This window comes from Podarcis filfolensis (genome assembly GCF_964270895.1).
Source record: "Podarcis filfolensis genome assembly, chromosome: 2".
NCBI classification, from domain to species: domain Eukaryota; kingdom Metazoa; phylum Chordata; class Lepidosauria; order Squamata; family Lacertidae; genus Podarcis; species Podarcis filfolensis.
The window spans coordinates 122280289-122295735 of NC_139605.1; the positions used below are offsets into that span (position 1 = coordinate 122280289).

Here is a 15447-nt window from a genome sequence, read left to right on the forward strand (position 1 = left end):
TGTAACCTTAAAGATGGACTTTCTCTGATGTGCAGTTAACAATAAGGGATATGGTACAACAGTAAAGCACATTGAAGAGCACTGTGTGGTTATTTAATCACCACGTGGCTTCCTTTTAATTCTGCTGTCCTGGATGCTCTTGTTAACTGAATGACAACCCTGGCTTCTGTGTTTTTTAAATAGATGGAGAATTATTCATATTGACTGGGCCTTTTGCTTCTCTGCTATGAAAGATAAGGAAGACTGGGAGGACAATATCTGGACAGCTCTTACCTTTACAAACAAGACCCTGGGTCTCAATGGATTCCTTGCACACAACACAGGCCTTTTTCTTCTTCTTAAATACTTTCTCTTTGAAGGTGTGAGGCTCGGACACCTTCCCAGGCTGAAATGACAAACACAGGGTCAGGGATTTAGTATGGGGGAATATCTGTTCATTGCACAAACAGATACCATGGACAATGCAAAAGGCAGTGAGGGCTGGTCCATTTGGGCAAAGGGGCCACTGCCCCACCAACCTCAGTCTCCTCTCAGCAAGTGCCCACCTGCCTCCAGTCCAGGGGGTGGTCATGGCTGTCAGTTTCATCCTCCTCCTCCTCAGTCTCAGTCTTGCTCTTGTAGAACTCAGCAGGGAGGAAGATGGGACCAAGGCTAGACCTAGTTGTCTCTGTCTAGACCTAGTTGTCTCCTAGTTGGCTGGCTCCACCTACTGTTAGTCTGCCGGCCTCCCACCCTACCAGCCACCACTAGAAACAGGCACAACTCACACTCACTGTCACACTTCTGCACTAATTCCTTACACATTCAGGTAGATGTTGGCATACACCCTTTGCAAAACAAAACAGTGTGCTCTTGCACAACAAACCCATATCCAATAAATAAATACAAAGGACTTTTTTTTACTGAAAGAAGTGTCAGAAGACTAAAGTGGAAGGGGCAAGATAACAATCACTTGATGGCTGGATCATATAACCTCCATGCAAATTTTGTTGGTTCATTTTTTAATGCAAAGCTAAATAATTAATACTTCCTGAAACAATGCATGAACACAGCTGTTTTTCGAAATTAGCACTTCTACAAATTCTGCTATGTACTATGTACAAAATGCATATGTTAGGAGAAATTGTGCATTAAAATGAATGTATTAGTGGGGGAAAGCCTCTTAAGATGGTACCTGACATCTGCAGTTTTTATACGTCTTATATTAACAAATAATTCACTTCATTGTAAGGAAAGGGTAGCATCCTCTTTAGTGAATGAAAACAATCTTTTAGAATTGGTTGATCTAACCAACAAAGGTTGTAAAGCTAAACCCACTTACAAGGAAGTAAGCACCGCAGAACTCAATGACACTTACTTCCAAGCAAGTTAAACTGTTGCAGCTCTCAACTAACTAGAGATGGATCTGATCCAGCAAGACCATCTTTATATGAATTAATCACATTCAGACATTCCTGCTGGGGAGGAGAGCATTTCTGTGTGTGTGTAAGGCCCAGACTCTTAGAATCATAGAATTATAGAATCAAAGAACTGTAGAGTTGGAACTGAAGAACATGAACAAAATCAGTCCACTCCTTTGGGGAGGACACCCCCCCCAAAAAAAGTCCAATGACTGCAATGAACTTTTGTGACACACGCAGAACTTTGCTGAACATTCCTCCATAAGCTGCAGGCCCAGCCTAATCCTCTACAGATAGAAGGAATGTGCATGCTAAGGGTCCATTAGATGAATCTTCCTGGAATGGCGGGTGCCAGGTCAATGTTCAGTGTTCTGCTGGAACGTGGAAGAAATACCTACACTCATTTGGAATGTATAATCTTGACTACACGGACGGAAGATAGCAGTGATTTCCCTCGCTAACTGAAATTAGAGTGAAGAGCAGATGACAACGTTCACCTTGAAAGTGACCAGGGGCTGGGCGTGGAGGGTGAACAAAGCCCACTGCACCAGCCCAACCCTTGTCGCTGCTGCCAGGCGCAGGGCACACAGTTCACCGGGCCGCGATGCACTGCCTGCCCACCTGTCCATGCAGGGCGGAACCCGGGCGGCCAACGCGACCCTTGGCAAGGGAACCAGGGGTACACCAGCAAGGCTGGGCCCTGAGGCCCAGAGACCCCCAGTGGCAGGCGGGGGGAGATCCCTGTGGGGGGCACCTGCTTCATGCCCCCTTAAAACCATGTGCCTGGGGCTACAGCCCCCCTGGTCCTCCCCACACCATGCCCCTGCCCTGATGAACAATTTCCAGCAGAACTGCACATTAAAATGAGTGAGGGCTCGATTGGAAAGGGCCACAGCTAAGTGCTAGAGCATTTGCCTTGCGCATAGCAGGTCTCGAGTTCAATCCCCAGCATTTTCAGGTGGGGCTGGGGGGGCACTCCTTGTCTGAAACCCCAAAGAGTCATTGGCAGTCAGTGTTGATGGACCAATTGTCTTGCACAGTTTAAGGCAGCCTATGCTGAAAACGGCAGAACGGGGTAGAGTCTCCTCCCCTTTCTAAAACGTCTTGTTCAACTTACACATGGTCATTACAAAGCAATTTTCCCATCACCACAAGCAACAGAGAAATTCACAGTGGGATAATGTTGGGAGTCTATACCAGACATTATCAGTTGCAGCGCCACATTTTCTGCAGCATGTAGTTTACTCCTTACAAGATATATCTTTTTTTAAAAAAAAACATGAGTGCTGGGATAGCTCAATTGGTAGAGCATGAGACTCTTAATCTCAAGGCTGTGGGTTCAAGTCCCATGTTGGGCAAATGATTCCTGCACTGAAGGGGGTTGGACTAGATGCCCTCTGCCTCCCCCTCCAACTATAATTCCACGATTTAGTTGGCTTCCAGTGGTGCTTTTATTTTTGCTTATTTGTTTTAGCTACTACTCCTATGACTTTGCTGGAGGCTGAACTTTTGTTACAATGGCTTTCAGGTGTGTGTGGGGGGGTGGTATTTTTTTTTTACGGATTCATTGTAAATTGATTTGAGTGCCCCTGGCAGAAAAAAGACATCTAAATGTATACATAGAAGCAAGCAAACAAATACATTGGGGATGACAGGAATTTCTCCCCAGGTCAGTTTGGCAGTGCCCCTGTATGCTTTGTTTTTTAAACTTGGCTCACTGGGCCAGGCTATTTCACTCTGTAATCAGCTTTCTGCAAGAGATGTGTTCTGCTCGCCTTGTGGTCTGAATGGCGTAGTTTGCTTTTTCTTGTGGGATGCTGGTGGACGGCGAGTTCTGACTCATGGCAGGGGGATAAACTAGGTGGCCTTTTAGGGGTCTTGCAACCTTACCATTCTTATGAATAACTGCTTTGAAGAGAAATAGTCATCTGGGTATGCTTAAGAGCAACTTAAACAAAATCACAATATTTTACTCCGGTTTAAATAAACTGGAACAGCCACACTATCACAATTCTTGGCTCTATAAACAAAAGTGAATCTCCTTTCTACACATTAGTAGGAACTGAAAGCTGGTTTGAGGAATCCCTGAGTGATATACCATACTTCAAGATATGACAGTACTAAGCTGCAATTTGAATACACCATAAGTTGCTTTGCAATTTTATCAGATTCACCTTCTTGGGCTGATGTGGATGGTTGTGTATACAATGCCCTTCCTTCTCCCTTCTTTAAAGCAACATATTCGTTCCAAGGAAATTCTGTGATATAAATTATCCGAATCCAATTGTGTCTACTTTATTGTTGTTCTTCCATTATTTTGCATAATTCATGTTTCTCTGTTCCATTTTAATTTATTCTGAAACATTTTACTTTAATGATGGCATGTACAGGTAATTACAGTCGCATGAATGCAAATATTTCCTTGACCATAACATATAATCATCATTCTGTAATAAGACTATGCAATCCTCTGTGTGCCTACACAAAAGTCCATTCCATGGTATTTAATGGGGTTACTCCAAGGTAACTGCATAAGCTGCAGCCTAATTACAAGGTTTACATCAGTAGAAGCATGCATCCTATTCCAGTAATAAACAATCAATGGTTAATTTTCATTAAAACAATAAGTATTCTGCATCTCTTAATCATGGTCAGCCATGAGGCACAGAAGCTCAAGCGCTGTCAACTGGAAATAGTATTGCGCAACGTCTCTAAGCTTTGGAGCCCCAGCCTTGCCCAAATGCTTTGAAGCATATATTTGCAATGAAGAGAGCTAGAAACCTGAAGGATGAGAAATGGGTGAAAAGATTCCATTCATCTTTCCGAAAAGAGTATGAGTTTCTCAGGAAGCTGAATTCTGTTTCCAGTATCACATTCTGCTGTTTATCTGCAGTTGTTCAGAACTGAGCACACTCATATTCTTTGAAAGTTAAACTCAGCTTGTTTATTTCTGAAAATTCCAAAAGTGATCAGAAGGAATGAATACTTTCACTGCAATTCATCAGTAAGAGAGACTGTTTCTGCTCAAAGATTTGCGATTTATAAATATTAGCAATGAACAATATATATAAGAAGGAAAGGAAAGTATTCCTATTCCCTGACAGCTGCTGCTGCTGCTGTTTAGATATCTTACCGCGCTTCATCACAAAGTCCCAGGGAAGGTTACAACAATTTTAAAATACAATATTCAAATGCATTAAAGCAAATTATATTCAAGAGAACAGTACAGTCTAGACCAGCGGCAGTCAACCTTTTTATACCTACCGCCCACTAATGCATCTTTCTTGATGGGAAAATTTCCTTACTGCCCGCCGGTGCTTGATGGAAGGAGGATTCAGCTTGTGCCGTAGAACCCCCTCCCACCCACCCAGAATCCTGAAACGCCCACTGGTGGGCGGGAGGGACCAGGTTGACAACCCCTGGACTGAACAGTGCTATTCTTCTAGAAAAAGAGGTTCTGGAACTCACCATGAACACCTCCCTCATTCTCTTAGAATGGCAATGGTGCCCATCTGAGAGGTGCTGGAACTCAGTTCCAGAGTTCCAGCTGAAAAAAAGCCCTGAGTCTAGAGAATACTATGTAAAGAGAGAGGGTTTTTGTTTTTTTTTTACAAGCACCATCCATGACAGTAGGAATTCCTCAGCTGACAAGTTTTACAAATGACCTTCCCTAGCCTTCTCCCCTTCTCAGCGCCCCCCTCAAAATCCCCATTCCTGGATTCTGAGGGCACTGAAGCTTGGATTACCCAGAAATGCAACAGCTGTCCTGCCGGAAATGGAGCTGCATTCCAGTCATGCAAATTGGGCAGTGTGTGTGTGTGTGTGTGTGTGTGTGAGAGAGAGAGAGAGAGAGAGAGAGAGAGAGAGAGAGAGAGAGAGATGGATGGATGGATTACCAGCAGAGCTTCCCTTTCCCTCCCACACATCTCCATATGATGCAGGGAGGAAAGTGTGCATGTTATGTGGTGCATTATAGAATATGAGCAACCCGAGCAGTATACACACGTGTGTGAGAGATGTCACAACAAACACACCTTCAGATATTGGGATCTGTACTCAGAAATCATAATCATACCTCTTCTTAGGAATCTCACCAGCTACTAAGTTTTCTTGCCGTTAAAGTTGCCTGCAGCTACAATAAGCCAAGCAATTGCATTGTGCCTTTGACACGTCAGAGGAATATAGGGACATGATTGCAAATTGACACCCACCTCCATTCTCAGCCCCAGATCACTTTGCGAACCGCACCTCCCTCTGCTATAGCATGTTGCTTAAGGCTCCTTTCTCATTTGCTTTGCTGATGTATTTGGAATTCATTTATGCTACAATGGGGCCCCCCAGATGGGTGTGTTTTTGGCTGTATTATTGACACAATAGTGGTGGTGGATTTCGGCTGGACCATCCGCACTTCATTCCACTTTATCTAATTGCTCTGCGATGCTTCCCCAATGTTACTGCGTTATTGCAGTTGGAGGGAGGAGAAGCCTTGCACTGTGGAGCTCTAAAGCAAGACCAAAACAACAACAAACAACAGCAATAATCCTGGAACATATGTGGTATAAAAAAGTTGCAGGATCTTAGCAGGAAGTTACAGGATATGCACTGATTGGAAAGAAAGCCATGTCTGCCCCAAAACCTCTGAAGGCACAAACAGTATCGAAAGCAGGTCCATGTACAACCATCCCCACTGGCACCATCTCCAGAGAGCTCTGGGGGCTTGGGACCCCACAAAGCTTTTGCTGTGGGTGCCCGGTCTCCACCCCCCACTGCCAGCACCCCCTACCGCCCACCACTGCACCCTGCTGCATTACCTCCGGTGCTCCAGAGGCAACTGGACTAGGGCCTGTCCTTCCACCATGGGGCCTCTGTTGTGGCCTGTTACGGCCGTGGTTTTTCTTTGGTTAAAGAAAGACTACAATCTTTCAATAAAACTGGGCACTGCAGCAACTTCCCTAGAAGGAAAAGTGGCATATTTGGTTCAGGGGAGGAATGGCAAATAAGGAGAGGTTTAATAAAGGTTTATAGAAATTGCACATGGTGTGGAGAAGGTGGCTGGAAGTTTCTCTCACTCGTTCATCACACGAGAACCTGAAGTCATCCTACATCACAGAGCAGTGGGAGATTTAGAGGGAAAACTACAAAAAGTCTTCTTCACACAGGGCAGTGTTATGGTAGGGTTGCCACACATCTGGGAATTCCCAGACATGTCCTCTTTTGGGGGGTCCTATATGCCCATCCGGAGGGAATTTTACATCCCTTGGGGAGTTGGACAGCAAAAGCCAAACCCCCTATTTTTTCTATAACAATACTGCAGTCTGTCCAAAACATCTGGAAGGCAACCGCTGGGGAAGGCTTGCTGTAGGGACTTGAATCTTAAAAGCAGAAACATTTACTCCTAGCAAGAAAAGGATTAGTCAGGCTGCAGAATTTGTAAAGTGGGGGTGAAATAGAGCACACCCAGCTCCTAGCGGTGGTGGGAGTTGCACGCTGCTTAAATGAGGCCCGAAAGAGGAGGAACAGGCAAAGCTGCCCAAATTGCAAGCCCGCCTTGCAAAGAAGGAAGGCTTCCTGGGACATGTAGTTCTTTCAAGGAGAGCTGAAGAGGGCTCTGTTTCAAAGCGTGTGTACATAAGCCCTACTGAATGAGCCAATTCACACTGGGCCACAGCATGGCCGGCGGGGCTATAAATAACCATGAATCGCCTGCTTTGTTGCCGGGGTTCTTAACTGTGAAAACAAGTTATCTGTTTAAAAGGGCAAGACGCAGGAGCTGCTGGCCAGCCCAGGTGAGAGGCCAAGGGGGCAGGAGCCCAGCAAGAAGCGGCTGTTTGAAGCTCCCAGGGGAAAGGCCTCCTTCCAACCCCCCTCCCCAAAAAGTAAAGAAACAAACTGAACTCCTAACAGATGAGCAGGAAGGACCTGCCCTGTGTCGAAACTGACAGGCCGAGAGTCACAAGGCCCAAATCAGCAGGCAACATGGTCAGATGCTTCTCCACTCCCGGTCAATGCAGTCAACAAGCACAAACATCTTCACCCGGCCTCTGCCAACCTGGTGCCCTCCATGATGGCAGCTGTAGTCTGTGAAGGCTGGGTTCACCTTTTCCCAAACCCACCAATAATCTGTCGCAAGCTTTCAGCAAGGCTGTTTTTAAACGTTTGTTCCCAGCCCTTTGACATCTCCAGGTGAGCTCCAAAACCAGAATAAAGCTGGCTGGGAGTAAATCGGTGTGGAGAGCGAGCGAGAAAGAGCATTTTCTGTGTCACCTGAGGGATTTGGTTGTGGGAAGTTCTGCCTCCGGCAACGTACTCTCCCCTCCAAATGCCCTGCCCTCCATACTCTCTGCCCCTGCATTTGCTTTCTCAGCGGATGTGCCCTTAGGAGCACTCATTTGCCCAAGAGACTTATTGATTCCGCCTTCCCTCCTGTAAAACCCAAGCTGCAAATTGCTTTTCCACCCTCTTTCCCAACAACACAAGTGCACCCCTTCCTGCCGCAGTTCCATCCCTTCCTCATGCAGGCTCACCTGAGAACGCAGGCAAAGGGCTCTTTGCCCCTCTGTCGCTGCCTCTGCTGGGTCAGTCCCAGAGGCTCTGCCAAGGTTTTTTCCATGCACACTTCACTTTCTCCACTGTGCCTGCTTGGGGCACAGAAGAGAAAATGCTTACCAGCCTCTGCTCTTGTTAATGTGGGCAGAGCTGTGCTTGAAAAAGTCCCCTTTGCTGTTGCCTTCTTGGCTCACAGGGGAGAAAATGGCCAGGCGGGAGTGTCCTTGTGACACTGGAAGCCGGTTATGGAGACCTCGGGGGCTGGGCTGGACCCTGATGTGTAGCTTCCCAAGAAAGCCCCTTGTCCCTTCAGAGGCATTTCCTAGATGGTAAGCAGGGAGTTCCCAAAATAGGAAGCGAGTCACATGGAACCCCATCCAAAGTTAAATTCATTTTTTCCACCTATGTTCTGTCGTTCCCCCAAAGGAGCTCAATGCTGGATGCATAGATCACCTCCTCCACCACCCACCCCATTTGCCCTCACAAGCCTGCAAAATGGAAGGTCCTAAACCAGGCATACATTGAAATGCATCAAATGCACCAGGCCCTTAAGTATGACCCACCTCCTTTTTTATAAATAAAACCAAACCTCTTCTGCACCACACACGATCTCCATACTAATCTGGAATAATTGCCAGTGAACACCATCACGAACACGGTTTAGAATTCATAATTTACCCATAGCAAATTATGCGCTGGGAGCACAGGTGTTCTGGTGAAGCTAGAACTGTGTGTCTCACAACTGAAAGGCCTCCTCTGGATGACCTGCTTATTCAGCATTCAACCCAATTTGCTTGTACAAAACCTATGCAGCAGATAGACTATATCTGGACTTCATAGAGCACTTGTTCTGATTTGTTTGCAGGCAGTTATACAACTAAGAACCATCCTGCTTTGCTTGCAGGTGTTTATATGCCTTCCTGTTAAACAGAGGTGGCTCACCAGGTAGAGTGGCATGCAGCTGAAACACTTGCTTCACAGCAGGTGGGTCGCTGTTGCCTACTGGGAAGAGGAGGGATGAGAGGGCAAGGAGATTGGCGCAGTGCAAACACACCAGCAGGAGAACCAGATTGGTTCCACCAGTGCATTTGCACAGTGCCAAACCTCCCCTCTCCCTCTTAGTGCAGCACCTTTTACCTTTGCTGGTTTCCACACCCCCCTCCCAAATCTTCCCTGGGTGTTCTTCCAACCTTCTAGAGCAGATTTGGGAAGGTGCAGGGGCAATGCAGGGTGGAAGAGGGAGAGTGGAAGTTCCCCTGCATGGGCAGAAGTTGTTACGCTGGTGCAACTACTTTGCTGGATGCCACCCTTTGCAACTGGCATCCATTCATCCATGAACTCATGGAATGAAAATTCTGCCATTGGAAGAATTAAGCCCTGGTACATCTTCTGGTTTTTCCTCAGTGTAATGGACTAAACAGCCCTTACAGTGTGCACACAAGTGCAAAAAGTGAACCAAAGGGACTGGGTCAGGAACCTTTGAAAGCGTCATTAAAATGCGGAAACTGTGCATTCTAGAGATGGGGGGATTCAATTCCGTTCATTTTTAAAGGAGAATCTTCCAAATTTGCACTTCCCGACATGCACACTTGTCTGAACTTTACAATGCACTTGTCCAACCACTGTCACAAAAATGCATATACATGGGGAAAATGTTTGCACAAGGGTGTACATCAAACCACATACAAAAAAAAATGTTTATATCAAGAAATTTGCACGAAAATGCTGGTTATTTATTTTTCATGCTCATGAAAATTAAATAAATAAATCACAAATTGCTGCAGAAATGTGGAGAACCAAACTTTAGACTGGGAAAACGAGACACAGAAAAACAAAATGGGCCGGTTCTTCCATCCTAATATGCACATATACAAACGCATACACACAGACACACACAGACACACACAACACAGCTAGGCATCTTTGCAATGGCAAAATCAGGTACCTAGTATCTCTTACCAACATGCTGAAATCTGCACCAAGCTGGGGAAGGAAACCATCTGTTTGGATGGTGGGCTGGTCCTGGCCACAGCCTCTGCCGGCGGGCAAGGAGGTTCACCAAAGCAGGAACTGGCTGGGCAGTGACTCTTACATAATCAGGGCCCACAAGGAGCTGCTGCAGCATCCATTCCCCCTCCTTCCTTGCACTCAGTGAGTCCAGAACAACATGTTTACTCACTGACTCAGCCACACAGTGCCGCGCAATGACTGCCCGCTATTGTGTGCCAGTTGAGAGGTGCTTTCCCCAGCTACACAACATCCCAGTCATGTGAAGGGTTGTGTTTACACTGCTATGCACACCAATCCAAATCTGGTGCCAAAGGAACAGAAATCTTACATTCTGGGTAAGTTATGGAAATTAAAAGACAGCCTTAGCAGAACCTTTTCATTGTATGGCGAGTTAAACTCTGGAGGCGTATTTGGGAATATGACAACACATTGACTCTGTAACTCACATGACTCATGTTTTTATTGTTCATATTGTTATACTGTAATGCATTTCCTAGAAAAATAATTGAAAATTGAAAATCCTATTGTTGTTATTATTATTAAGAATCCAGAATGGTATGGCAAGGCTCAGGAAGTGAGCTTTGAAGGGGATGGAGGTGGCTATTCAGACTGGGAATAGATGGAAGCAGGAAGGCATCAAGGGAGGTGACTCAATGGTACAGCGCATGTTTCAACTGTAAGTGGTCCAATCTCTGGCATCTCCAGTTAAAAGTACGTTGGGTAGCAGTGCTGGGGAGAACCTTCTCCACCTGAGACCCTGGAGAGCGGCTGCCACTCAAAGTGCACGGCAAATGCCCTGAGGAAACCAACGGTCGGATTCCTCAGAACAGAAGGAAAAACCCTGCTGGATGAGGCCAATGGCCCATCTAGCCCAGCATCCTGTTCTCACAGTGGCCAACCAGGTGCCTATGGGAAGACCACAAGCAGGGCCTGAGGGCAAAAGCACATGACTGACTTGTGTTGTGCACGCCCTTCTTCCCTCGGGGCAAGAAAGATTAGTGCAAAGGGCACAAATTAAGGAATTGGAAATTTGGCGGAAATGATGTGTGCGGGATGAGGACTCTGAAACCAACCCAATGCTCAAACAACTCTTAAACGTGTGAATAACTCCAGTTTCCTCTGCCCCTCCCCCAGGCAGTCAGGAAGGATAGAAAGTAGAGCAATACTGAACCTATCAAAGGAATAAAAGGTGGCAGACGCCAGAAATCTAGCTGGTGTTTTCTTTATCCACCCAGTAAAACATTTCATGGGAGTGGTGGTGGCATTTGGTTTCTTTTACAGGGCCCTCCAGGCTGAGTATATAATTCTACGTGTCACAGATGCAATAGCAGTGGATGCATCAGTGATGAATTTATTCTGGACCATCCATGCATCATTCTGTTTTATTAGTTCTGCAATGATTCTCCAGTGTTACATATTATTGCCATCAGGAGGGGCACCTTTGCACTACAGTACAACGAAAGTGTTACAAAAATAAACACACACACACACACACACAGAGAGAGAGAGAGAGAGAACGAACATTTGCGGGATGAGAAGTGATGGGATTTCAGCAGGAAGCCGCAGGACGTGCCCTGAGCGGAAATGAAGCAGTATGCCTGCCCACCAAATTTTAGAGGCGTAAACAGGATCAAAAGCAGGGTTGCATATGACCCCCCAACCCCATAATGAGTACAAATAATCCTGAAGGCACGAGAGAAAGGGTGTCTGGAGGCCCCTAATTTTTCTCTAGCAGACTAGCCACATGAGTGCATCCAGGGATGTAGCATGGGAAGGGGGAGGGGGGGTATAGCCCCAGGCACAGAATTTTGAGGGGTTGCAAACCTGATGCCCCCCACAAGGAACCCCGCCCTGCCCTATCTGCTAGCAGGGGTCTCTGGGACCCAGAGCCCAGTCTGGTTTTGCTGCCACACCCCCGGCCCACTCACTGAATGACCACCTGGCCAGTGTTGGGGGGGATGCAGCCGCCAAGCGCTGCGCCAGCCAGTTGGGTTCCCCCCTGTGCAGGCAGGCAGGCAGGCAGGCGGCGTAGCGCAGCCCCGTGACCCCTCCAGGCCCAGTGCCCACCTTGCAGTGTTGGCGGCAAGGGCTGGGCTGGCGTGGTGGATTTTGTTTACCCTCCATGCTCTGCCCCCAGTCCTGCCCAGCGTGCGCACATGTATGCATGCACACCCCGGGCACCAGCAAAGGATGCAACACCACTGTCAGCATCATCATGGTTTGTTTGCAGGGAGGTTACACATCAAACTGAGCAATTGTTATTCCACACTTTGCAGCGCATCTCTTTATCCCACTTTCTTTACTACAAATAGCATGTGAGTGGCCGCCAAGACCCTATAACATGGTTCCTGAAAGACCTACATTGGCTCCCAGTACATTTCCGAGCAATTCCAAGTGTTGGTGCTGCCCTTTAAAGCTCTAAACGGCCTTGGCCCAGTATACCTTGAAAGAGCGTATCCACCCACATCATTCAGCCCGGACACTGAAGTCCAGTTCTGAGGGCCTTCTGGTGGTTCGCTCACTACGAGAAGTGAGGTTACAGGGAACCAGGCAGAGAACCTTCTTGGTAGTGGCGCCCACCCTGTGGAACGCCCTCCCATCAGATGTCAAGGAAATAAACAACTATCTGACTTTTAGAAGACACCTGAAGGCAGATTCCCTGTTAAGGGAAGTTTTTAATGTTTGATTCTATTTTTAATATTCTGTTGGGAGCCACCCAGAGTGGCTGGGGAAACCTGGCCAGATGGGCAGGATATAAGTAACTACTACTACTACTACTTCTACTATTAATAATAATTTGTTGTTGTTGTTACGAAGGAAAGCCAAATCTGTTTTAATTGCATAATTTGAACTTGCTGTTATGAGACTTGAATCCTGCACACAAAATAGTGACTGTCTGGAAGCTGTCTGAGGCCCCAGCTGCAGAAGCCTCTGAGAAACTCACTTCATGCTCCTCCAGACAACCAATTTATTGAGCATTCATCCCGATTAGCTTGCACAAAAGTTCATGTAGAGGCAGAGGCAGACCTAGGCAACCTTGACCCTTTGCAAGTAGATGGACTGGCACCTCGGAAGCCAGGAGACGCCATGGACCAGACACTAAAAAAGTTTGCCTGGCCAACTGAGGGGCCCCTGCAGGACTGCTGCGACGGCCCTTGCCAGCAACCAGATTCCTCCACCAAGTGGCCCACTGGAGCCTTGGCTTCTAGCCAGAGTGGAGAGGTATGATTTTTGTGCACCCCTAAGACTGCATCTCTTAAGGGAAGCGGGTGGTGCTGTGGGTTAAACCACACAGCCTAGAACTTGCGGTTCGAATCCCCGGTTCGAATCCCCGCGGCGGTGTGAGCTCCCGATGTTGGGTCCCGTTGCTTGGTCCCTGCTCCTGCCAACCTAGCAGTTTGAAAGCATGTCAAAGTGCAAGTAGATAAATAGGTTCTGCTCCGGCGGGAAGGTAACCGGCGTTTCCGTGCACTGCTCTGGTTCGCCAGAAGCGGCTTAGTCATGCTGGCCACATGATCTGGAAGCTGTACGCCGACTCCCTTGGCCAATAAAGCGAGATGAGCACCACAACCCCAGAGTCGGTCACGACTGGACCTAATGGTGAGGGGTCCCTTTACCTTTAAGACTGCATCTCAACTTAATTGACTATTTTGATTTGTTTGTGAGGCAGTTATATAGAGATAGGATTTGCTTGGCAACCACTAAAATAAAATAAAATATACCGCCCATCATCACAATATCTCATGGCAGTTCATATGGTAAAAATGCAGGTTAAAAGCACAAATAAATAGTTAAAACAACAAAATAATAGCTCCCCATCCCACAAACACATTTAAAAGACTATAGAATATCAATCAGCCCAAGGCCTGGTTGAAGAGGAACGTGTATGCCTGGCACCTAAAGATATATAATGAAGGGGAGAGCATTCCACAAACTGGGGGGGGGGGGGGGGCTACACAAAAGCCCCGTTCTCGTGTTGCTGCCATCCAGATGTCACATGGAGGAGGCACCCAAAGAAGAGCCTCAGATAATGAATGCAGAGTCCAGGTTGGTTTATATGGGTAGAGGCAGTCCTTGAGAAACAGCGGTTCGGAGCCATTTAATTGCACCTGGAAACTAATAGGCAGCCAGGGGTAATATGCTCAAACCGTCTTGCCCCAGTGAGCAATCTGGCCACAATGGGAGATGGGCTCTTCTCAAAGTAGCCTTCCAAAAAACCGAGTTGCTGACCAGAGCCACAGATCCTCCAGAGCAGGGGTGGGGAGACCTTTTTTACCCTGAGGGCAACATCCATGCCAGCGATGGAAGGAGCCAGAGGCAAAAGTGAGTAGAGCAACAGCTATGCAAGTTTAACTTTGTTGATTTGTTCCACACACACACTCTTACAGTTCTTCATCCAGGCAAACAAGAGGCATTTATCAGAGCTCAATTACTTATTCCAGCCAGGCAAAATAAACTCAGGGAGGATGCAGAGCAGGGCTTGTGAGGGGGAGAATCCTGGGGGCCAGAAAAAGAGAGCTGCATTGACCATAATCCTGCACAAGGCCTGAGGTCCCCAGCTCCTGCTGCAGAGTGAGCCAAGACTATGTACGTATGTCCTATCTATGACAATCAGCTAATTCATGGGGACCTACAGCACATTATCTCTGACCTCCTTCTGCGTTGCTGCAGAGCTTTGCAAGGGATGGGAGGTTCCCACCCAGCAGAACAGAGTGTTCCATAACTCAGGAAACCAGATGGGAATTGGTCAAGGCTTAAGAATAGCAGGCTGGGCTCCAGAGGTCAGGAACAGGACTTTTTTTATTTATTTTAAGGATCTGTCAAGATATCAGTGCTTTTAAAACCGCTTCCCCAGCACAGCTGACAGTTTGAGAACAAAACTAAATTCTGCTTGCTTCATTGTGCCCTGCAGATCAGTTTGCTGGAAATAACCCCACCCCCATATATCTCATCACAAAAAAGGAAAACCAAGAGAGTCCATTTCCCTTTCCTGCTTTATGATTATTGTCATTTCCTGGTTCTCACCCACCCACCTCTTTCCCCTGGTGTAGGTTTCCCAGCACTGCTTGGAATGAGCTAGTGAGCATGTGGGAATGTCTTTAAGAACCTGGAAATGTCTTCTTTTCTTTGGCTTCAAAACCCTATGCATCAAATTGCTGGTTAAGCAAAACCCCATGTTTTGCACATGAAGCCTAAATCAAAGCCTTGGAAGTCTGTCTGAAAGACTGTCACTTTAATTACATTCCCAGGAAATTCAACATAATTGTTCAGAAACAGCTACCACAATGGCAGAGTGATCGGTGAGAGGATTTTACAATTTCAATACGTAATAAGTAGTCGGGCTGGCCACCTTTCCAGCTCAATCTTACTCATGTTTTCAGGGAGAATACAAGCACCTACTGGAACATTAGGTTTGCACATCTAAAGTAGATTAAAGCGCTCTGTGGCCCTGGGGCAACTAATCCACTTGCTTAAAAAGAACCTGGCTTTT

General features: G+C 46.8%; 1 protein-coding gene across 6 annotated transcripts in view; it reads right to left on the minus strand.

The window, feature by feature from the left end:
• TNS2 (tensin 2) overlaps window positions 1–15447 on the minus strand; it is a 139248-nt gene that overhangs the window by 74467 nt on the left and 49334 nt on the right. For 4 of the 6 annotated variants that reach the window (XM_083599723.1, XM_083599722.1, XM_083599725.1 and 1 more), the window contains exon 2: window positions 274–385. In XM_083599723.1, coding sequence (XP_083455849.1) covers window positions 274–385 — 112 coding nt within the window. Of the gene's footprint in view, window positions 1–273; window positions 386–9905; window positions 10109–15447 lie in introns of those variants that run through there. The other 2 variants (XM_083599724.1, XM_083599726.1) reach the window with 2 other exon arrangements.